The 26,468-nt window shown below is 40.5% G+C and overlaps 1 protein-coding gene across 3 annotated transcripts in view; it reads left to right on the top strand.

Moving 5' to 3' along the window:
• The window catches only part of LOC136866148 (tyrosine-protein phosphatase non-receptor type 13), a 536,552-nt gene that overhangs the window by 323,862 nt on the left and 186,222 nt on the right, over window positions 1-26,468 (top strand). For all 3 annotated transcript variants that reach the window (XM_067142854.2, XM_067142853.2, XM_067142856.2), the window contains exon 2: window positions 3,714-4,301. In XM_067142854.2, coding sequence (XP_066998955.2) covers window positions 3,714-4,301 — 588 coding nt within the window. The remainder of the gene's footprint in view (window positions 1-3,713; window positions 4,302-26,468) is intronic.

Here is a 26,468-nt window from a genome sequence, read left to right as displayed (position 1 = left end):
GAACTAGTCCGTGATGATAATTTTGTTCTAATTCACTGTCCTATAAAGTTCTGGGAGCTATGCTGATGGAAATTGAAATAAGACTCCGCTGGTAATTGTACAAGCCTTTTTTTTCCATGTTTCTTTTTAACCTTTACTGTATATCAGCTGCGAAACCGTTTTTTCTTCTGATTTTTGGACATGTTGCCTCTTTGCTGTGGTTAGCAGATATTTTTTGTAGTCAAAATATTGCACTGCAATAGGAAAACTGTTTTAGATCACCAGATCTTCCCATCCTCCGACAACGCTCCTGGGGCCTATTCCACAAAAGTATGGTCTTGTACATTACAAGTAAATTCTCTAGTAACTTGTACAAATACCAGAGTTTCTGTTCCACAAAAGAATTTTCTACAGTTGTACTTTACTACTCCATACTTACAAATTACTAGTGAATTTTTATACGCGTGTTCCACAAAAGTACTAGTACTTGTAACTTACTAGCGAATTGAGAAGAATTCTCTACCAGTGAAAGGACAATAATATATAAATGTACTAGTGCTATTTAAATACGCTTATTTTGGATACATTTTGATAAATATGTGGTCTAGCAGTAGTGATAGTGATGGTGATGAAAATGAAAACTATCGTCTGTACAGGGAAAGAATAAACTTCCAGTTTAACACTGTATTTGAATACAATGAACGTTTTAGGTTAAGCACAATACAAGTGGAAGACCTTTTGATAGATATTGGCCATAGGTTAAAATATCCTACGAACAGAAATAAATCTCTCTCTGCTAAACAACATTACATTGGCTAGGAAATGGTGGTCAGTACCATGGTACTGCAGATATGCTTGGGATGGCAAAATCTTCGGTCTGTGGTAGCTGCAATAAATGATATAAAATTTCCTCAAATTGTTTGTTGGCCTGAAAATACTGAAAAAAACATATTCCAAGAAGGACATTCCTGGAATCATTAATGAGCAGAATATCTCTTACATACGTCCAACTTTTCCCCTCAAAAGCTCCATGAGCTTTTCCCAAGTCAAATATTTCCATCCAACCATTTATTTTGTCTTGTTTTTTCAGACTCTCGCTGAATCGACCGAAACGAATATCTTTCCTACCTTCTATTTCCTTCAAAATGAATAACTTTGTTTCTCTTGACATCATTTTAACAATTCATGCAGAGTTTGCAATTTCGTAACAATTAAGTTTGGCGGCCGAATGTCGTTATTAGCATCATCTGATTCCTAATGACAGACCAAGGTAGGTATGTTAGACTCTCGTAGAACATACGTGAGGATCGCGGAAGAACAGAATGGGTGATAATAACGGAGTAATTTCCTATCATCAAAGAAATAAACTGAAAAATAACATCGTAGCATTAAGAAATTCACAGGAATATTAGTTCTTTCAATCTTTGCTGCATAAGTTACCGTAAAATACGATATTACGATAAATGAGGCAAGCATAACCTAATTCAACGAATGGAATACGAAGATAAACAGCTGATTCATGCTATGACGTAGTATGTTTATTGATATGTCGTCACTTGTAAAACTTGTAACAATTCACTGGTAATATACAAGAGACTATCAATCTTTTGTGGAACAGAAATGTACAACTCCATACATTACAAGAACCCACACTAGTAACTTGTAATGTACAAGACCATACTTTTGTGGAATAGGCCCCTGTTCAGCATAGCAGGTGAGGCCGCCTGGGCGAGGTACGGGTCATTCTCCTCAGTTTTATCCCCCGACCCAAAGTCTCACGCTCCAGGACACTGCCCTTGAGGCGGTAGAGGTGGGATCCCTCGCTGAGTCCGAGGGAAAACCAACCCTGGAGGGTAAACAGATTAAGAAAGAAAGAATGTAATATGTACTGATGTTTGTAATTGGAGCTAAACTCTTTAGATGACAATTTTGAAATAAAAAATAAATAAATAAATAAATAAATAAATAAATAAATAAATAAATATTTCTCCATTCATTTCAACATTCATAAAACATTCAGAGGATAACTTTCGCAAGGTCACGGTTTATTTTCCAGACTCCAGTCTTAATTACAATTATTTAATTAGTAGACATAATTATACGAAGTTTATTAAGTTGGGATCAGTTAGGTTTGGATTCGTGTTGTTTATTAACTTAATTAAGCCAAGACCGTTTCTTTCTCTGTTCTAGGTTTTTCCTTATCCCATCGTTGCCAAAAATCTAAGTTGGTGCGATGTTAAACCACTCGCAATATGCATATATAATTCACCGTAATGTAAATTCTAGACGTGATAAATGAGGTATTACTGGTCCGAATTATACCCTTATTCTTTGACACATCTTCTTCTTTTTCCTGGCATTTTCGATAATACACGGGGTTGGAACTAATGTGGATTAAGCTCAGTTTTACGTCCGGATGCCCTTCCTGACACCAACCCTATGCAGAGGATGTATTCATTAACGCGTATTTCTGTAGTGATTTATAATGTGATGTAAGGATGTGTATTAAGGCAAACAAAAATACCCACTCCCCGAGCTGGACTTATTAACCAAACAAGGTTAAAATACGTTGCCCTGTCGGAAATCGAACTCAGGGCCGTCTGAATGGAAGGCCTGGACGCTGACCATTAAGTCAAGGAGCAGCGGGACATTCCTTCATATATCTAAATTGTTAGAAGTTGTAATACAGTTCTTATCATTTTTATAGGTATAAACAAAAGGTATTTACCAGGCGAGTTGGCTGTGTGGTTAGGAGCACGCAGCTGTGAGCTTGCGTCCGGTAGATAGTGGGTTCGAATACCACTGTCGGCAACCCTGAAGATGGTTTTCCGTGGTTTCCCATTTTCACACTAGGCAAATGCTGGGGCTGTGCCTTAATTAAGGCCACGGCCGCTTCCTTTCCATTCCTAGGCCTCTCCTATCCCATCGTCGCCATAAGACCTATCTGCGTCGCTGCGACGTAAAGTAAAATAGCAAAAAAAAAAAAGTTATTTGCTAAATAGTAACTGTAAGTTGTCTTAGTCCCAAATAGCTGTTAACTTTTTTTTTCTATTTGCTTTACGTCGCACCGACACAGGTGTCTTATGGCGGCGATGGGATAGGAAAGGCCTAGGAATGGGAAGAGAACGGCTGTGGCCTTAATTAAGGTACGACCCTAGAATTTGCCTGATGTGAAAAGGGGAAACCACGGAAAACCATATTCAGGGCTGCCGACAGAGGGGTTCGAACCCACTATCTCCCGGATGCAAGCTCACAGCTGTGCACCCCTAACCACACGGCCAACTCGCCCGGTAGTTGTTAACCTTTGTTTAGAGTAGAAGGAGGTTTCATTGTCTGAACTACGCCTAGCAAAACAAAGCAAATAAATAAATGTTTGAATAAATAAATGAAATTCCTCGACTCTCATAACCATGGACCTGCAGATAATGGAATATCACGGTCTCCGAGTAACGACTCCTTCTGCCATATTCCTTGGGTTTGTTCGCTGCCTCTCAAAGTATGTGGCTTTTCGGTTGACTTCATTGTACATAGTAAATCTCATTCTACCCATCAGATCAGGATTAAAATGCTTGAATTAGCCAGATATGGAACTCAGGGTTTCTGAATAACCCTACAGAATAGGATTTATAATTCATATACTATACGTATATGTGTTACCCATTTACTTTTTTCATTTATAACTATTAGATCTAGTGCTGTCTTATTAATGTGTTGTTCATTGTTTTCTGTTTCAGGCGATAGGTTGGTGCAAATCAACGGGCACTCACTGTCGACTTTCCAAGAAGCTTCTCAACTCTTGGGCAACGGGCCTGACCTTGTCCACTTACGCCTCGCACACCGGCGCCATGATAGCGGGCCGGCGTCGCCTCGCCGCTCACAAAAGCGGCGCCACCCCCAACCTGTAAATAACGAAACTGGAGACGAAGATATGGGCTCTAATGTCAGTCGCCACTCTGGCAAAGGGTTGTCTGGACGCCGCACTCAGTCCAGTGGTAATCTGTGCAACGGAAATAAAATCCTGGCGCCCAACGTGGGAAGGTTACTTGCTCCTTGCAGTGGGGCTGGAGTAGGTCCTAAAGATCGAAACAAGTTCTGCGGATCGCTGCCCAATCATCTGGATGTGAACAGTGATGATTCGCCTACCCCAACTCCTTGTAACAATAACAGCCAGACCGTCAAGAACCAAAGGAACGTAGAGTTACGCCTTCATGCATTGGACCCAACGACTTTGCATGACCAAGGCTACGGGTCGGAGCGATCCCCGGAAGAGGAACAGCCTCCGGAACTCAAGGCGTGGATGCAGTATCCCTTCATCACACCAGGTAAGACTATCATACGCTTAACTTATACAGAACTGTGTGGGTGGACATTTTGTACCGCAAGTGTTCTTTAAGGTTCTGGAAGCCAACAACACGGATTCGTTGAGTCTGAGAGTATTTAAGTGCAACTTCATTTCATTGGCTTCCGACACAATATAGAATTTCTACGAGACAAATTTCCGATACCTGGCGTATTTTAAAAGCTATAGCAGCTAAAGGGACGTTAAATAAATTAAATCGCCATAATAATCATCTTTGAAAGAACGTCGTCTTCGAGAAGTGTTTCGAGTGTTCCACGGTTACTAGACTAGACGGTAGGGGTCATCAGTTGGGTGCGCAGTAGCAAGCCACGCCTCCTGACGTCACGCGTTCCCCATGTTCGTTAAACAAAGCAGAACACCATTCGTCTTAGTACAAATATAATACAGTATTGTGTCTGGGTGAAATAACGAGCCCAAATCAACTTCACGAACAGAACAGAACAGAACACCATTAGTCTAGTGATGGTGTTTACCTTCTCAACAGTGTAAGAGTTTAATTTTTCTGTGCTGTGCTGTGCCATGGTGTGTTGTGCTGCCGCTGGTTGCTGTAACCACGATATACATCAGAAGGACTTAAACATTAAATTGCATCGTTTTCCAAAGAACAGTGAAACTTTAAAATTTGACGTGATTTACGGCCTGGCATTTAAATTTGCCACTGAGTAGTAATGATTTAGCGAGTCAGTTCTGTAAAGATCGTGAAATAAGGGCACAAAAGCGAAATCATCGTAAGGAGATATGGTAAATTTTACAATCGCAGGCACCAATTGAAGCAGAAAATGTTAATAATGCAATCTTGAGGAAGGAATTAGATAACAAAAGTAAACATCAGTCCGCCTCGGTGGTGTAGTTGTTAGTGTTATTAGCTGCCACCCCCGGAGTCTCGGGTTTGATTCCCGGCTCTGCCTCGAAATTTGAAAAGTGGTACGAGGGATGGGACGGGGTCCACTCAGCCTCCGTACGTCAAATGAGTAGAGGTGTGCTCTATTCCCACCTGAGTCATCCTGGAAGTGGTTTTCCGTGGTTTCCCGCTTCTTCTCCAGGCAAATGCCGGGATGGTACCTAACTTAAGGCCACGGCCAATTCCTTCCCTCTTCCTTATCTATCCCTTTCAATCTTCCCATCCCCCCACCACAATGCCCCTGTTCAGCATAGCAGGTGAGGCCGCCTGGGCGAGGTACTGGTCATTCTCCCCAGTTGTATCCCCCGACCCAATGTCTCACGTTCCAGGACACTGCCCTTTGGGTGCTAACAGTGGGATCCCCCGCTGAGTCCGAGGGAAAAACCAACCCTGGAGGGTAAACAGATTAAGAAGAAGAAAATGGAAAATGAAATTAGTGCCTTCCATGGAAACTACATTAAGAAATGTCCAGGAGATTTTAGGTTTTTAAAGGAAAAAATAAAAGAAAAACAACCTGATCTTGAAGATATCGTTGTTTTAAGTTTCGTTAGAACCAGCACGTTCATAAGGATAAAAAACATAAACAAACATAGGCACATGAATTCTTGCAAGAGGTGTAAACAAACTAATGAAAAAAGAAGAATTGTGAAAAAATTAAGAGTTGTTTGATAGACTGATTTTGAAGTAATGTAAAACAACCAAGTAAAAATCTGGTGTAAATATTTTGTGTGGAACCTATATAATGTAAATATGTATACAGTTTTACTACCATAATAATAATAATTAGGAGTATTCATTAGGTGTTTTTAAATATTGAACATTTGATCGCATTTTCTGACTGAGGGTTTACTCCGCACCACATTTCTATATGGCCTAAGCCTGTGGAAACCTCTTTCCCCACCAAAGAATTGTGACCCCTAATATGGTGGAAGAGGTTGACGTTTCTTCAGGGGATTTTTACCAACATTCCACCGGCCAATACACATTTATAAATAATAACTTGTACATAAATATAATATTAGATGTTTTAAATACTACTTAACACTAACAATCCACCAAAACAACGGTAAAAAGCATCCCGCGCGATTGGTCATGTTTCTTTAATTTTTGTAACTAATTTTAGAAATAAAACTACTTATAAAATCGTTCTAAAATCACTGGATGGATAGAAAATACGAAAACCGAACCATAAATATTTGCGAGGCGAGTGAGAAAGCTACTGGAATAGTTCGTGTTAAGCACAGTGTTACTTGTAATGATCTGAAAAGTACTGAAATTGCAACATAATTACCTACACATAACAACTGGCAATTCTATTTGACAAAACTGAAAAACATTTAGCAAGTGGTTAAATAAAAACAAGCAAATCATTAATAGAAACACACAGTTACAATGGGTCGTTTTCACTGCAAGCCCGGCAGTGGGGATCAGATGACGTCACCAGCCAAAGCGAGCATACGCGTGACCCCTACCGTCTAGTCTAGTAACCGTGGAGTGTTCTGTATTCAACACTTCGCGTGACACCTACTTGCGGCTGCTGGTTAGTATAACATGGGGAAGAGCGAAAGTGTCATAATGCGATAGACGAAGCGTGAATTGCGGGACGGTAGTTAAATGATTCGAGCAATACCACAAGCGGTTTTTTTTTTTTGGCCAGACCACAACTTTATGTTTATTGCATAAATAATCACTGAGCCATTGCCTAAGATGGTGCTTCGGTCATTATTACAACTTTCTCTTGAGGTAGGCTTAACTATACGTAGCAAAGAACTGTGTAATTTCCTGGTTCTCTTATTATTATTATTATTATTATTATTATTATTATTATTATTATTATTATTATTATTATTTTGATCATTATTTTAATAATTATCGGGCAGGATAATCTTACTAAACAGTCCGACTCGTTGGCTGAACGGTCAGCGTACTGGCCTTCGGTTCAGAGGGTCCCGGGTTCGATTCCCGGCCGGGTCGGGGATTTTAATCGTCTCTGATTAATTCTTCTAGCCCGGGGACTGGGTGTTTGTGTTTGTCCCAACACTTTCCTCTTCATATTCACACAACACACTACACTACCAACCACCACAGAAACACGCAATAGTGATTACATCCCTTCATATAGGGTTGGCGTCAGGAAGGGCATCCGGCCGTAAAACAGGGCCAAATCCACATGTGCGACACAGTTCGCACCCGCGACCCCACAGGTGTGGGATAAGCGGTAGAAAAAGAAGAAGAAGAAGAAGAAGAAGGATAATCTTACTAAACAGGCTTCGGCAGCCGGCACAATTCCTATCCTCGCCGCTAGATGGGGCTTCATTCATTCCATTCTTGAACCAGTCGAATGACTGGAAACAGGCTGTGTGGATTTTCACAATCGCACTAACATAATTGTTCTGGAGGAGGCCGGTAATATGAGCATAGAGTCATAATCATAGAGGTAATGTTCGCTTCGGTGGATTGGGCTCTTGGTCCTGATATATTCGCATTTCAAATCAAGTACTCTACTCTGACCTAAGCGAAGGTACCCACCTTGTTGTAGGTGGGAGGAAAAGATATGAAGACTGCATTAAAGCCACCCTGAAGCAGTGGAACATTAATATCTACGTCTGGAAAACACAATTCTCGGATCGTCCGACGCGGAAATGTTAGTACGCTCTGTAAGAAGTAGTATTTATTTGAGGAGAAGATACATCGTGTTGCTACAGATCAGCACAAAACATAGGGAAGTCCTAAGGAGGAATGGTCTTTACCAGCTGGACTCATTGATTATTTGTCACTGGTTTGGTAAAGTGTATAGGGTAAAAGGATACAGGTAGGTCCGTGATGAATCGTTGAATAAATATCATGAACTTCACTATTGCAGACTAAGCATCTCAACATTACCACTAGTTCCGTGAGTCCTCAACAGATGTCTCTAGCTACTTGCATGGGTCTTCAAAGATCTATCACGGACTTACCTGTATCACGAACATCCCTTTACCCTACATCGCGGAATAGACTGATCGGCCATCTTAAGTCTCACCGGTATTAAGACCTTGATTATTATTATTATTATTATTATTATTATTATTATTATTATTATTATTATGATATCACCACAGTAATCCTACTTTACCTAAGACAAGAGATGCACCGCAACGTTTTAAATTTTAAATCATTGTTGCAAACTGCGCCTGCTGATTTCTAGATTTCCTTTCATTAACAACTTTAAACAAAAGTACGACTATTTCTGTGATCATTTGTCGCTCAGATTATATTACCTAAAAAAAGTATCTGTCGCGGTCGATAATGGTTCCTAGCTGTTTGAGGCCGTATACAAATTGTAGACAGTATTTTTTTTAAAATTATGTGTAGTTGCTTTCATTATGAAGAGTAAATTAATCATATCTTTTGTCAAGCAGCACGGCATTGGCGAGGACTGTGGAGATTGATGAAGCTTTAACGACAGTGAGTTTAATGGTGTGAACGGCTTTAGAACTAGATTTATCTGTCACGGTAAAATGTTGTCTTATTAGAACTTTTATAGAAGAGGAACAGTGTGCACTTCAACCAGATGTATAGGGCTCCACAAGGCCGTAAGTAGGGGCAAGGTTAGGGTGTCCAAACCCCCTCAGACACAAAAGTGAAATTAGCAAATTTAACACTTTCAGCCCCATGTGTATCAATTTGATACATGGTAAGTTATGAGCTCAGCCCCATGTGTATCAAATTGATACACCGTTAAACCCAGCCAGAAAGTTGATAAATTCACCCACAGCCCAAGGCTTACTATTGCATGAACTCGTTATTCTGGTGGCCTACAGGTGTTTTAAAATAAATAAAAACATTTTCTCATCTTGAACTCTCCTAAATAAGGTGTGAGTCAATAAGATGCACATGGGCTCTGAGTAAGTTATGTATGCACTTTTCGTGTGCGTCATTTTAGTACACGCACAAAAATAGTTTTAAAATATTATTTATTAATTTATTTTTATTTCAAACACTTCCATACAGATTTGGATATTGTTTTATGTTACCAGGGTTAGGTTAAGTTACGTTAGAATAGGCGAGGTTAGATTACGTGACAAGAATTTGAAATTTAAAAAATGGACACAGGAATCAGCATTAGGCGTAAATACATACAAAACTCAGTAGATTCCTTCAACTGATTTCTTTTACATTTTACTAAGAGCAACATTTTACTTTCTGTTACTTCGCTACATATCTATGTTTCTTGAAAAAACAGTCCATACACATGTACTTGAATTCTGGGCAACCAAAGCACATTGTTCTTACTTGACCAATATACGACCCAGCACCGTCCTGTGGTCCCACAGCCCCAGGGAGAAGAAGACACTATGCTATTTCAATGTACGTGTGAATCTGAAAGCCTCACACTTTGAAGAACAAGGCCCTGTCATGTGTGTCAATATGATGCACATGGGGCTGAGCGCCTTACTTGGTGTGTATCAGAATGATTCACATGGGGCTGAGCGCGTGTTAATTAAAACATCGTGGGCTGGGAGGAAATGTGCCTTCCATACCTCTGGGGCTGAAAGTGTTAAACAGTATATATGGGTTCTGAAATAGACAGCAATACATTGGAAATATGATAAAAACAAGCATTTACTAAATAAACAATTGAATTTAACTGATACAATTTGTGTTTCTCTATGAATATAATTAATAGATTTACTGAACATATTAATAGAGCCCCCGTGGCTCAGGCACTGGGTTCCGTGGTTCAAATCCCGGTCACTCCACGTGAGATTTGTGCTGGACAAAGCGGAGGCGGGGCGAGTTTTCTTCCGGGTACTCCGGTTTTCCCTGTTATATTTCATTCCAGCAACACTCTCCAATACCATTTCATTTCACCTTTCATTCATTAATCATTGCCCCCGAGGAGTGCGACAGGCTTCGGCAGCCGGCACAATTCCTATCCTCGCCGCTAGATGGGGCTTCATTCATTCCATTCCAGACCCAGTCGAGTAACTGGAAACAGGCTGTGGATTTTCACTGAACACATTAATGAAAATTTTAATTTTGGTGAGATATGCGGAACGTTTGTTTTTGATACTCTTAATACATTTCCCACAATAAAAATCAATTTCGGTGAACATATATTTTCATGTTATCGAGTCGCTAGAGGATTTTTTAAAAAGTGAATCAAAACCTAAATATTCTCAATACAGTGAAACATATTGTAATCGTGTTAAAATGTGTTTGAAACTTTTCTTTCTGTAAAATCTATTTGAAAGTAAAAAGTATTTGTTACTATTCGGTACTTTTTGTTTTCAGAAGGCCCCCCCCCCCCAAATCCTAACCCCACCGAAAAAAGCGACCGTGGCCTTAATCAAGGTACAGCCCCATCATTTGTCTAGTGTGAAAATAGGAAACCAAGGAAAACCATATTCAGGGCTGCCAACAATGGGATTCGAATCCCACTGTATCTTCCGAATACAGGCTGACAGCTACATGACCAAACCGCGTAACCAGCTTGCTCGGTCATTTCGAACCATTGTGATGTTTGTACTAGTAGCCTATGTAATCTTATATAGCTGGTTTCAGAAATGCTTTTAGGGAGTTCCATTACTGATCCATTTTAAGTGTATAAATTTATTGAACGGTAGTTTAGGCACAATGCTGAAATTATATGAAAAGACCTAGTGAATCATGAACGTTAAGTGCAGTTTATTGCGTAAGAGCAGCATATACAATGCAGAAATGTGTTTTCTATCAATGTCATAAACCTTGAGCCTGCTGCGTTTACTCCTGCAAGTCATAATCCAGTTGGGATGTTTTAATCATAATGGCAGGCCCCCTTGTATACTGCCGGTCACTCTCGAGTTCTCACAGTTGAATTCGACTGTCGTTCAAGTTATATTGCCCAAGATGGTTGTTGTCAGGTTGTTTTATAAAAAACCCTTTTAACTATGTTTCTCGTTCGCCCCTGTGGCTGCAGCATCACTAGTCTGTCAGGAGAGTTTACACTCCGTCGTCTATTTTATGCTTTAAGGCTTTAAGTTAAATTAAATTCACACTAGCAACTTTCAAATACCGTCCCTAAGCTTTGTTTATACTCATTGCGAAGCATAATTTAACGGGAAATTGCAGTCGTTTGAATAGGAAGTGGTAGTCTGAGAGAATCATAGGACCCCTGTGGGTGGGGGACGCAGACGAAGAATTCACTCACGGTACCCGTTGCCAGTCGTAAGAGGCGACTAAAAGGGGTGACCAAGGGATGATCAAATTAGAACCATGAAACTACTTGTGATTAGCACCACAACGCGGGAAACACCATGGGTCGCTTTTACTTGCGCGTAATACCATTATGTTGGGTACCAAATAGGTTTGTGATTAGTAGCAAACGAGAGTGCGACGGCTTTTACAGTACCTGTGATTAGTAGCACTAATTAGGGAACCCATGGTTCTGGCTTGCCTATGATTAGTACCCACTATATGAGGAACACCACGGGATAGTACGAGTCCCTGTGGTTAGTACCCTCATGTGATGAACACCATAGGTTTGCGTTGCCTGTAAATGGCGCCGCAATGTGCGAAACAGCGTAGGTCTGTAATACATGTGCGAATTTCATTACCTTTGAGTAGTACCATAATGTGTGGAATACCGCGAGTCTACGCTACTCTTGATTAATACCACATGACAAATACCTTGGTTCTACTTTCCTAGCGATAAGTACCATTGTGAGGGGCCGCTGACTTGGATTTTGGACCCCTTTCGACTACAAGTATCCTCGATTCAGTGTTGTGCTATAGAAGCAGTCCCTTGGTCGGTAACAGTTATTGTTCTACGCCAGCTTCTGTGCATGTGAGGCACTGTGGGTCGGTTCCACTGATCGTTTTAAATTCATATCCATCCATCGATTCATTCTTCGTCCTCACGTTTTGAATTGTGGTCAGCGTATGTTTTGGGGCTTTTAATTTGTCATTTCATTTTGTCTCATTTCGTACCATTAGGGGCCGATGACCTAGATGTTAGGCCCCTTTAAACAACAAGCATCATCATCATCAGAATCAAAGGAATGCGGGAGGATGAAAATTGTTTCTCCCGTGCTACATTACCTAAAGACCGTTGTTTCGATTCTATGTAAAGACTTCACTTGCAGCCTGGTGCCTTACCAAGTTTAGAAGATATCAGATCCCGCAGTAGCATTACAGGTGCTCCAACTTTCAGAATGAGATAGTGAGGCGGAAAACCCGGTGGATTTAAAATGTGAAGGGAACAAGAGTTGATCAAGGGAGGTCAGATAGAAAAGATTAAAGTGAGGAACCCGGCTCAAGTAATTGGAAGCAGTGCCGGACTTAGTTAGGGCTTGTGGTCGCCGACATACTCCCCCAAGTTGAGAGCCTCCGTGGAATCACTCTTTTTACTCTAGTCGGCTCTGATGATTCTCGAGGTGTTACCGTGAGTGTATTCTACCACCACCACCACCACTACCACCACCACCACCACCAACCGCACGGGGATGTCGCAGAAAATTTTAAAAAAAAGTTTTACAAGGCTTGCTAGTCTTTGTCTAAAAATAATCACTTATTTTAGTATTACCTGTTTTGCTACATAAATACTACAGAAGGTGCTTGCCAATTTTCTATATATCTTCAGCCCTACTTAATACGAACATTTGCATACTATTTCTTCATACATTTTTCTAACAGCTTATCATATATACTACTTCAGCGCTGAAGATCATTGGTTAAAACCCCGTGTAAATACTTCGCTTACTCTAAAATTAAGGCAATTAACATCATGGAATGTTTACTGAACCAGTATTCTGCTATTGAAATGGCAGCAGAATTTATTTCCCCATGAGTGTTCAAAAGTTGAGTGCGCTATATTTTAGGAATGGAGAGCCATAATCAATTATGAACGCATGGGGAATTGCTTCCCGCCCACCGTTCCAGCGAGATAATATATCCTTTCCCTCGCTTGCTGTAAATAACCTGCCATACGCCCAAACTCGTATAGTTAATCAAGAATGGAATTTGCCGTGTAGCACAATGATGCTGGCAGTTTGTTTGCAAAGTCACTTCATTCTGTACGGTGTTCGCTCATTTGTCCATACTTCGACCCAGAAAATAAATAAGTGCGTGGTTTAAATAAATTTTCATCTGGGAGTGGTAATTATTCGCACCCACCTAATCTACTGTGTTCGTTGTAATTCGTTTCAGGTCATAACCAGGAACTGAGCCCTTGAAAAACCATACAAGTGAGGTGTGGAAAATACAAGAATAGAGATTCTTTATCACCATACTTTTACGTATTACCAGACGTACGTGGTATATGCTTCTGTTTCGATATCTGATCATTATTGATGTTTCATTTTCCTCGCCCCAGCATGGCAGGTTCGATCATTTATTTTCGTAGCCCAATGGTGTAGGGTTGTATTTGCCCCTTACTCGGAGGTCCTGGTCTGAGAGACGGAACGAGATTCTACTACTACTACTACTACTACTGCTACTACTACTACTACTACTACTACTACTACTACTACTACACGTTTTCATTCCTCCCCTGAAGGGGGAGGCGGGCCTCTTAGACGGTGACGCCGTCTTTCAGGCCGGGAGATTTGTTACGGTGAAGGAGATGTGCGGAGAAGGTGAGGGGGTAGGCGGCCGCGGCCTTTACTACGAACTGTCCCGGCATTCGCCTTAGTGCAGGAGAATGGAAAACCACGGAAAACCATTCTCAGGACAGCCGACGGGTGGTACAAGGCGTGAAGTCCGGCACTGAGCCCCAGGCCCGTCTCCCGAATGCAGAGGCGTAGCGCCACGGTAGAGCCGTGGCCACTCTGCATCTACCGACCGAACGAGGTTCAACTGGTGATGTGTGCAGTTAGGCAGGTACCGCGTCCCGCTCGTACCCAATGCGAGATGAGACCGTACTAGAACCCTGCTGTTTCACAGAGGTGCAATGCAATGTAATGTAAGCAAAAGGGCTATTGCAGAAAACAGGACGGGAGGACACAGGACGAGACAGGTCAGACGTAGGCTAGGGCCACACTTGCGTCGTTTCAAGTTGCGTTACTGCGTATTTTTCACGCAGCTGGATGACCTGCGAGGAGGCTGGCCGCACTTGCGTTTTGTCGTGTTTGCACGGCGTGATTCTATTAGTTTGTTGTGTAATGTAAAGTACCAAAGCATCGCCATTGCTCTGCGTATGGAAGGAACTCCATTAAATAATAAGACCGTTGTTGCGTCATGTGCTGCTTTGGTTGTTCGTCGTCGTCGTCAAAGAAAATATTGGACCCATTCTATAATAAGTGACAGGTCATAGAGTGGACAATTCGTGCTCCTACACAATAAACTAAAAGACAACCAAGAGGATTTTGTGATTATTACAGAATGTCCGTGAACCCATTTGAAATGCTTTTCTGTTTGTTGAAAAATGCAGTCACCAAAAGAAATACGTCTCCCCCAACACATTTCTCGTTACTGATAACCACGCATTTCTCGGTTTTTGAATTCTTGGTCCTTTGAATCACAAAGGCACGGGCACTTTTGTATCTCAAAAATTATTAATTCACTGTCTAATTCCATTTTGCAAAGTGAAAGTACAAAACGAACGCAGATGGACCACGCGTAATATTCACAAAAGAGCACAATACCGCAGCGTCTTCATTCCGCAAGTGTGGCCGGGTACTGAATGGGAAAAAACGCAAACAAAATGGACCTAGGTCCATTCTCGAGCGAGCCACCTTGAAGACGCACCTTGTCTCGTGTCCTGCAGCGGGAAATCACGCCGTGTGTGTGGCTGGTTCCGTCTAAATTAGTGGTGTGCATTTTCGACGCGAGATTTCACGCAGTAAGGCAGAGTGAAATCACGCAAGGGTGGCCGTAGCCGTAGCGGCCGGCTTGTGAAAGCTTGAGTGCAGGACTTGACGCTAGCAGAGGCGTAACGAATATGCTACTGGCTCGCCTGTAGGAAACAAAATTGGGCCCCCTCAAAGAAATTGTATACAACCTATCAATAACACCGGCAAAATTAACTACAGAAGATACAAGAATTGTCGCCGCAAGACCTATCTGTGTCGGTGCGACGTCGTCTACGGGAATCAAGTCAAAAGAAGACCTGCAACTGGTGAGCCGAACTTCCTTCCCACTCCTAGCTCTTCCCTATCCCATCCTCGCCATAAGACCTATCTGTGTCGATGCGACGTTATGCAAATATTGTAAAAATAAAAAATAAAAAACTTGAAATATCACTTACGATAGCTTACCTCTGACGTCCAGATATCCTCTCTCTCTCTCTCTCTCTCTCTCTCTCTCTCTCTCTCTCTCTCTCTCTCTCTATCTATCTATCTATCTATCTCTAGCACACACACACACACACACACACACAGACACACACACACATACACAAATTGGAGAGTTTCAAACCGCAGCGTGAGAAACCAATGACGTTGTCGCTTGCCTAAAACACACCCCTGTTCTATTTAATTGTTCATTATTTCAAACTCCCTGTGCTACACTGACAAATAAACCGACTGAAACGTTAATCGTGTATATCAAATGTTGCTGCTTGATTAATACGGTGGGGTTTGTTGTATAAATAGATATTACATATCAATTGCCTTTAGCAGCCAATCAGGTACGTGGAGCTTGCTCTTCATACATTCATTAGCGTGTAATCAAAAACCGATATTTGATGCATCTCTGGATGCAGCTGTGAAAGGTGAAAAGTGGAGGTCATTCACAAGCTCGAGAGTGTAATGAATCCAAATGCACGGTGATATTTTACGGGTTACATGTGAATGTTATTACTGTACTGTCCAGTAAAATGATAAAGGTTTCAGTTCAGTTGTGTAGCCGCCTGTATTCGTGGTTCAGGATGAAAACCATAATAATAATAGTAATAATAATAATAATGACGTTATTTGCTTTACGACCCATTAACTACTTTCACGGTTTTATGAGGCGCCGAGGTGTCGAAATTTCGTCCCGCAGGAATTCTTTTTCGTGCCAGTAAATCTACCGACACGAGGCTGACGTATTTGAGCACCTTCAAATACCACTGGACAGAGCCAGGTTCGAACCTGCCAAGTTGGGGTTAGAAGGCTAGCGCCTCAAACGTCTGAGTCACTCAGCCCGACAGGATGAAAACGAAGTGTCTGATACGAGTAAGTGGAAGCAATGCCAGACTCAGCTAGGGGCCCTATAGTTACCAATCCTCGCTCTCCACGTTAAACGTCCGTGTGAGGTTACCCTTTTTAGTCGTCTCTTATGACAAGCAAGAGGTACAGAGGACGTATTCTACCGAACCCACCGATAGGGGTATAGCATGGGGGTGTAGCTGTAAATTTGCATTCGTGGGACGGTGGGTTCGAACACCGTCTTCAACAGCCCTGAAAATGCTTTTCCGTTGTTTCCCATTTTCACACGAGGAAAAAGCAAGAGTAGTTCCTTAATTCAGGCCATGGACACTTCCCATTCTTAGTCCTTATTCTGTCCCATCATGGCTGTAAAATCAGCATTAATGGGACGTCAAACGGAAAGAAAAGGAAAGGAGCCAATGATTGGAATGTGAACCAGCATATTATCACACTCTTTTTGACACTTCCTTTAAAAAAAGTTATTAATGAACTTGATTTGCTGCAGTTAGTGTTGTGAATTGAGCCCTTGTATTGGTATCATCACTCACATGACGATTATCTGATGTAAACCAGCATTAGAATACATCTACGAGGTTCATGTTCTAAATTCCCAGCCGTTGAATCCAATGTGCAATTCATCTTATGTCTGAATGTTGGTTTCTGCTGCAGAGCGATATAATCAATGTAAAAGCGGTTGCTCTATCGCCCTTCCTTCATTAATCTTATTCGCCTCGTAGGAGCCTCTATCCTCCCCACAATCTCTCTATATCCACTGCTGAATGAAGAGAAAGACGGAGAATTACGACTGCTGAGATTTCTGCCCCATCTCATTGAGAATTGATGTGTAAAAATGTGTTCATTTAACTTATGCGTAATAAACTCCTAAGCTGAGCACACAGGGGAGTTTTAAAATGTGATAATAATAATAATAATAATAATAATAATAATAATAATAATAATAATAATAATAATAATAATACAGTAGAGTCTCGACAGTCCAAATCTCGACTAACCGATGTTCCGTGTTATCGGAGTCCAATCAAAAGAAAAAAATAACCGGTCGTGTTTTCGACAGCCCCAAACAATTCAGTTGTTTCACGCCTCCAGTTTCACCGTTCTCTTCTAACGGGTATCAGACTGCTGAATGCAAAACGCAACGACTCCGTTGTTTTGCGACTCGAGTCGTTTGTCAATAACCGTTATCTAATTGCTGATTTGCGGCCTGATTTGTCACTAGTGTAATCACTATGTCGGCTGCCGGTCATTTGAGTGGGAAAGGGATACGTTCATATTAACCTGATTTGTTCATTCCATTTAGTCCAAGGAGTAAAGAGTTCGTCGAATTTCTGATCAAAACACAGTTTGTCAGTTCGCATCCATTTTAACCAAATTTTTGTTTATCCGAGGTAGTCTCGGTCCACATTGACTCTACTGTAATAGCACATAGGGCCCGTTAAGCGTCTTGGTCTATTACAACGTCTGCTGTCCAACTTGCAGATATTGGAGCGCCATGAGGTCAAAGTGAAGACATCCTCAGTCCTATGGCCAGGTCCGCTACTTCTAATAAACCAGCTCACCACAAAGAAATTATTATTATTATTATTATTATTATTATTATTATTATTATTATTATTATTATTATTATTATTATAGTATCAGAAATATAATATACACAGTTCACTTATGCAAACTAAACTACATAGGAAACTGTAACACAGATAAAAATCAAAGCACTTCACACCAATCTCAAGCAGAACCTAGCAACATCAAGTACTGTACATTCCGTCCTGCATGAAAAAGATCATATTCAGTGCAGGAATATTGACACAATGAACACTGGAGCATATGCTGCATAGTTTGTTCTTCTCCACAGTTACATTTGATGTTGCTAGCACAAAGAAATTACATAACAAAATTTCAATGCCAGTGTAACTAATACAGCATAAACCATTAGGAAATTATGACAAATACTCTGTGCTCTCTGCCGTGAACATTGAAACAGCTGTGCGTGCAGACGAGATCTTCTATTGAAAGTCATGTTTGTAGTGTGATGTAAGAAACAAAGGAAATCCTAAAGGAATTGCTTGAGAATTTAATACAGGAAGCAGTCATATTATATTCTACGTAGTACGAGTTGATAAACGCTACATCTTATTTCGACCTCTGCCTTCCAACGATCATCCTGACTAAAGGAGGTACCTGCACGTCTGGACCGGGTTAAAATTAAGAAAGATGCCGATTTTTTTAGCTGAATTGGATTAGCAAGTTTTTCAGGTTTAGCGTGTACGTTGAGGAAAAAGAAGGCTACAAGCAATACATTTGGGTGTAATTCGAGCCAGTATAGGGAAGGATGATAGTCTTGTCCTTAAAGAGGGTATCAGGTCAGTATCTCTCTGGTCAAACTAGAAAAGGTTATCTGAAGGATGACTGATATCCGAATTCGAGCTCACCTGCCGCACGAATCCATGGGTAGTCGCCACAGCGTCAACACGTTATCGAGCTAACCTGGTCTAATCGGTTATCCCTATATATGTAAAATGAACTATATCTTTTTACTACTGTTTTCCTAAATACTGAGAACAAAGGAATGACAAGTAGTTTTATACGAAGATCCAGTGACTAAGGGTGTCATAGATGTTTTGTCGAATGATGTACATATATAATCCAAAAATTTAGGCCTGTGTTGGTTATCGCAAACTCTCCTTTTATTTGCTCATAATGCATACATGAGTTTGAACGTCTACATCATACATATTGTTAGGAAACACCCTGTGCTTCTGCGGATTGTCTGAAATACGAGCTCCACTTCGTTATCGCTACTATCGGCTCGCCAAGTTATGCAAGCCACTGCACTGCGGCCTTGGCCAGCCGCAGTCGATCTTGAGCCACAAGTCCACTTCTTAAAATGGAGAATAGAGGGTTTTATTTTTGTTTATTCTCATAGGTCCCACTTAGAACTAATCGCGATTTACCCCTGTCACATGTTAATCTCTCTCTATCTCTCTCTCTCTCTCTCTCTCTCTCTCATATATATATATATAATGTGTTACTTGTGCTACATTTGAGGGACTTAACGACATCATGATCAACAACCCCGTGTACTTAGTACCACGTATTTAATGACTGCACTCGGCCATGCCAGTAACTACTGCTTGTTTACGTCCGGTGCTCTATTGTCGGGTACAGTAGCGCGCTAAATCTCTGACCGCTCAATAGGGAACATGCATAATTTTCAAAAATATTATTTTTGAAAAGTACACCAATGAAATAGTACGTAAACGTATTACAATGAGGTAAATTGCCTTGTTTTCTACCATTAAAAAGATGTTCTAAAGTGCTTTTCCGCAAGGCGAGTGAAACGGCCTCTGACGTAAGCGGCGCGCTGTGACATCACGATCCAGTACCGCATGCAGCTCTACCAGCCATTGTGCATCAGCCGTTACTAAAAGCCGATTGTTTATTATTCGTGATCGCGAATAACTTCAAAATGACAGAAGAAAGGTTCAAAACAGCACAGTCAGACAATCTATCATGTGTAGATGTCATCATTCTTGAAAAATAGTGACTTTTGTGACCGCAGAAATTCGCGGATAGAAAGCAAGTTTGTAAGTGGCATCTTTTATATACGTGCAATGTACTGTAACCCATAGTATTAGGATAACAACGAACCTGAATAGATATCACATCACTTTCAACATTTCCTTCTAGACTGATTCCCATATTAAAGAATAACATTACATTTTCGGGCTTTCAACATTAGTAAAGTAAGAAATCGGATTTGAGCACTAACATAAACATATAGGTAGCATTATAGTACTAGTCCGCCTCTGTGGTGTAGTGGTTAATGTGATTAGCTGCCATCCCCGGAGGCCCGGTTTCGATTCTCGGCTCTGCCATGTAAGCTGCAAACAAATAGTACGAGGGCTGGATCGGTGTCTACTCAGCCTCCGGAGGTCAACTGAGTAGAGGGGTTTCGAATCCCACCTCAGCCATCCTCGAAGTGGTTTCTCGTATTTTCCCACTTCTCCTCCAGGCACCTAAGGCCACGGCCGTTTCCTTCCCTATTCCTTGTCTATCCCTTCCTATCTTCCCATCCTCCAACAAGGCCCCTGTTGAGCATAGCAGGTGAGGCCGCCTGGGCGAGGCAATAACCCTCTTCACCAGTTGTATCATCATACCCAAAGTCTCACGCTCCAGGACACTGCCCTTTAAGCGGTAGAGGTGAAATCCCTCGCTGAGTGCCAGGGAAAAACCAAACCTGAAGGATAAACTGATTAAGAAAGAAAGAAAGAAAGAAAGAAAGAAAGAAAGGAAGGAAGGAAGGAAGGAAGAAAGAAAGAAAGAAGGAAAGAAAGATCATAGTACTATGGGTCTATAATCTATCATTCCCGAAAAAATATATATTTATGGTTGGGGCAACTGGCCTACCCACTTCCGGGGCCCATGAAAGAGAAACATTAAATATCTTGGTGGAGGGAAAAAGTTAAACATGATAAAGGTAAAGATAAATATGACGTCATCTAGTTTTCACAAGTCGGGCTGAGTGGTTCAGACGGTTGAGGTGCTGGCCTTCTGACCCCAACTTGGCAGGTTCGATCCTGGTTCAGTCCGGTGGTAGTTGAATGTGCTCAAATACGTCAGCCTCGTGTCGGTAGATTTACTGGCACGTAAAAGAACTCCTGCAGGACTAAATTCGTGCACATCGGCGTCTCCTAAAACCGTAGAAGTAGTTAGCGGGCGTAATGCCAATAACATTAATTACATTTGGCTTTTAACAAGCTGAGCATATCACGCAAGAAAAGTGTCTTGGTGACATTTTAGTCGTTCAATACAGGAATGTCTTTGGGTACTGTGACTTTTACCTTCTTTTTCTTTTTTTGCTTTACATCGCACAGTCACAGATAGGTCTTATGGTGACGATGGGACAGGAAAGGCCTAGGAATGGGAAGGAAGCGGCCGTGGCCTTAATTAAGGTACAGCCCCAGCATTTGCCTGGTGTGAAAATGGGAAACTACGGAAAACCATCTTCAGGGCTGCCGACAGTGGGGTTCGAACCCACTATCTCCCGGATGCATGCTCCTAACCGCACGGCCAACTCACCCGGTATTTTTATCCTTCGGTTTATTGACTTGGCTTGTATACCCTAAAACTTAGGCTAAGTTGGATAATATTTTAAACACCAACATCACTATTTTCACCTGTGTGCAATTATGTTATTTATTTCACTAATATTATGATAATTATTATAATTGAGCAATGTTAACTTATAAGACTTATAAGACAAGCATTGGTTTTGTGTAGAGATATATATTTGTTAAATTCACGTTGTTTTCTTTAATGACGTACACACCTATTTTTTGTTATATTATAGAGTATTTAGCTATAGCTTAAATTTCTTTACAAATGTGAGCTCTTCAGTAAAGACATGAATAACTGTCGCATGCCAAGATAAATTGGTATAATTAGAGCTGTCAATATGGTTCATAAGCCCTTTGGTTTATTACCTAGACATGGATCACCCAAAACATAGGTTAGGTTTGGAGAATACTTTAATAATCAGCATTAATTAATGCACTGTTTATTACGTTCATATTCCAAGATGTAAACGAAACATTTAACTAAAGCATCATACATTAAAATTCAAAGTGTTACCACTAGAACAGCTGACATGGAAAAGTGATAGAAAATTTAAACAAATTCAACTTACGTTAAAATGATCTTTACCGGGCGAGTTGGCCGTGCGCGTAGAGGCGCGCGGCTGTGAGCTTTCATCCGGGAGATAGTAGGTTCGAATCGCACTATCGGCAGCCCTGAAGATGGTTTTCCGTGGTTTCCCATTTTCACACCAGGCAAATGCTGGAGCTGTACCTTAATTAAGGCCACGGCCGCTTCCTTCCAACTCCTAGGCCTTTCCTATCCCATCGTCGCCATAAGACCTATCTGTGTCGATGCGACGTAAAGCCCCTAGCAAAAAAATGATCTTTAAAAAAAATAAACTGTAGACTTTTCCGTTATATCACCAGCATTTCTCCGGCTCGCCAAAATCCATTTCTCCCTAGTTTTAGCGTCTTTGGAACATTTATAAACAATTTGTTTGGGATGGTATGCGATGTACTATTGCTCATCGGAACTATACACCATTTATAAGTTTTCTGCCTCACCGTCTGCGCAGGATTCATTTTAAGTCTAAAATATACCACTCAGATTATTATCCAATGTATAGACTTCGAATTTAACCAAACCAGACACTAACATAAAGTAGAAATACGCTAAGTGTATCCTGCTTTTCACAGCACACTGTGTGTTATTTCGTCTGCTAATTCAGTCAACCTGTACGATGACGTCAGACCAATGAGATCGCGTACTTGCGTGACGTGACATTTTTGTACTTTAATTTAGATTTTTATCATGTTTGGAGTTATTATTTGTACATTCTGATCACTTTTTTGAATTCTGCGTGAAATTTTGAATCAGCTTAGCATATTTTCAGTTAAAACCCCGGATCATGCATGTTCCCTATTCATCGATCGGTCCTTCTTGATACAGTGGTTCCTTTCGCTCTGACGTTGCTATATAGCCTTTGTACGTTCAACACACATTCCATTGCTTTTGCATTTGCAGCACTCACAAATTCGTATCTAAAACGCATCCTTCCTGTCGATTATGCGAGATTCACGCGACGGCTGTGCCCGCTGCTCGCCCCACTGCGGTGAACAGACACTTGCGCCGCCTCGCCCAAGTCCTATCATATTGTGAACCACCTCCGAAGACTGATAACCTATATGTCTGTATGTGTACCTAACGTAGCTCTTAGCTGTCATTCGGGAGATAGTGGGTTCGAGCCCCAGTGCCGGCCGTCCTCAAGTTGGTTTTCCATGGTTTCCCATTTTCACTCCAGGCAAATGCTGGGGTTGTACCTTAATCAACGTCAAGACCTCTTTCTTCGTAAGGCGAGGGCGGATTTTCGAAACGAGTAACTTTATTGGCTCTTACGTACAATATTTTTATTTCACACTATGGTGAATTAAATTAATTTAATTATAAATAAATTTGATTCGTCGTGACGCAAATCGTCTATGTTTGATCCATGCATTGACATTTTCTTGTTTTGTTATTCGTGTCTTTCTATGAAAGATATCAGATGCGTGTACTGCACCCTTGTTTACCGATTGTCAACATCTGCCTCTGGCTCTTGTAAAGGTAGATTTTTCTATTCTCAGGGGGTTCTGGGTTCTTCAGTCACTTGTTGACATGAATCAGCGGGTGGCATAAGGAAATCTAATTATTATTTGAAATAAAATTTAAGTAGTGGGCTAAATGGATTTATTATAAAAATAACTAATACTACGTACAATCAATGTTAAGCATTGAATGAAAAAATGCTGTATTCACGAAACAGCTGATAGAAATTTGACATAAATGTGTATAAAAATGAAGACCTCATAAAAATTAGTTTTTATTTTTATTTAGTTCAGTTAAACGTTAATTGCCATTCCGGAATAGAATTCAATAAAAAATGAAAAGAGAAAAACCTGAAAATTACTATCGGATTGCAAGTAACGCCGCGCCGTTGGTCGATTCACTTGGTCAGTCAAGACTTAGTTTCCGTAACCGGACTCCGAATTTTTCTTTGACTAAGGTTATCCACCGGTCACAAAATACCACGTAGGATATCATCAGCCACCAAATGGACCCTTAATCGAACCAAAACAACCTCCGGTTATATTTGAACTGATTAATTACAGTATACACAAAAAGACATTTACTTCACAGGTTAACTTGCTCCTTGGCAAGGCATGGTGCTCCAAAATTCAATATTGTCAATCCCTAATATCTTTACAAAAATAAATGATCGTACCATGTTGTGTCACGGCCAGACACCTAGAAATAAAGTTACTTTATTAATTGATTAATTTAAATGATAGAGAATATTGTTCCACTGAACTGCAATATTTATAAAATACAATTAAAAACCCGACTTTATAAGTTAACACACAAATAACTTTCAGGTTATGTTACTTTATAATGGACCAATTTAAATTTTAGAAAGGAGTAACGTCAATGGAAGGTGTCATAATAAGCATCACCATGTTATCAATAGCAACTAACGCGAACTTATTAAACAAATGGTCTTCATCAATTGGAGAAATGTGCAACTCAAAAACTATGATCAGTACTATCATAAACAGAATTAAATTTTATCTCAAACATTTAACTTCAGTGATCAATACCAATAAAAATTAGCTAACTCACTATCATCGCAGACGAAACTGACCGTGTAATGATTATCCACAAAATGTTAACTCTCACTGGAATAAACTAATCACTAGTCCTAGCAGGCTGAGCTAACCATGTAATTGAACTCATGAATGTCGCTAAAACAACTATAATCAAATAGAATTAATTTTTTTAAACTAGTGACTCTCTCGTGGTGGATGTTAATTATTTGCTATTACAAGGTGTTGAAATAATGACATGTCAAAATCTTTTCTGCATCGTTACATCCTCTTAACCCTAAAAATATTAACATTACTTACAAGTATTCATGTAGCCCACTAACCAACTAATAAAAATACGTGAGTGTCTAGCCGTAATCACTACGTTTTAACAGACCACTGCTGTACAACTCAAATAACATGATAGTCCATCAGACAACCAGAACTGATCCCATCTAATAACTAAACCACAAATCCAAACTGTTGGTGCGCGACAGACGAGTGGCGTCGTTTACTCGTACCATTCGATCAATTCGCCACAACACACACTAACAACCTACTGCCACAACAAACTAACCGTGTCAAGATTTCATCGTAACAATCTCTTCCACCTCTCAAAAACCGTTACTCCAGTATACAACACATCCTGTCTATCATTTACGAGGTTTACATAACACGATTATTTTTTTGACCTTTAGAAATATTTCCAGTCGTCTGATAACGGGCTAGTAGTGTTCCAAAAATATAACATCCCTTCGGTCTAACGGCTTGCTGGTCCTCCTAGCTGCTTAAAACCTGTCGTTTTTATACCTGCGGTAACCCTACATGGGAAGAATCACTTTGAAACAAGCCAGATTATGATATATACTCATCTGAAATGAATTTATTCCCCATAACATCTAACCTTTTGACATCACATAATTCCTCGAACCATACGGTCTTCGTACCCTGGACAAGGCCGATGACCTTAGATGTTAGTCCCCTTTAAACAACAAGCAAGCAAGCAAGCAAGCAAGCAAGCAAGAACCCTGGACATTGCAAATGCCTTTCATGTTTCTAACACATTATTTCCTCGCGGCACCGTTCACTACCTTATCATCCCAGAATTCAACTCCACTCATTTATTTAACACTGTGTCTGCTGGATCGTCTTTTCCTCATCATAGCTATTGGATTTATATTTGATCTCAGACAGTAATTTCTTACACAATTTTATGTGGCCCATCTTGACCTCATTTTATTTTATATTTCATTTTTATATCGTGGCTTATTTCACGGATTCGTCTTGGTACCGAAGTTACGTAAACTAATGGAGCGAACTTTTAACAAATGTCAAACTTCAAATGACAGGAATATCACGCCGATCTTGGCTTAATTTAGACATTACGATATATCTATCCGACATCTACAAAACAAAATTTAGCAACACTCAGCTACATTTACACATTATAACTGGACACAAAACCTTGACATACTAATTCTTTAACGACAAACTGGCATAGAACGTATCTTTATCCGATACATCCTTTTATCCAATTTAAAATAACTGTCTGAAATTCTGGTATTTTAACAAAAAATCTGCGTAAAATTCTCATTACCGACCACACGCGAAACATCTCTGTGCCACACAGCACTGAATATTTACACAAAAGCAAATAAAAATAACAAGCTATCGGCCTGAAACTTCGGCCCTTATTTACACAAAACATGACAATGCAGATTACACTTCATAGAATACAAATCATGTAACCCACCTGGATTTTTGCTGAGCAGTGGCATGTGATCAGACATTGCCGTTCGCCGAACGCTCAACTATGGCTTAACGCACAGTGCTGACACACACATTGCACATTCACACATTTCTTCTCGGAGATTCTTAATTAACATTATTCAATTTTATTTCTTACATTCTACATACTGAAA

The sequence above is a fragment of the Anabrus simplex genome, chromosome 3 (assembly GCF_040414725.1).
Source record: "Anabrus simplex isolate iqAnaSimp1 chromosome 3, ASM4041472v1, whole genome shotgun sequence".
Classification (NCBI taxonomy): domain Eukaryota; kingdom Metazoa; phylum Arthropoda; class Insecta; order Orthoptera; family Tettigoniidae; genus Anabrus; species Anabrus simplex.
Note: the sequence above shows the minus strand (reverse complement) of the source record. Positions and strands in the feature narration are given on the sequence as shown.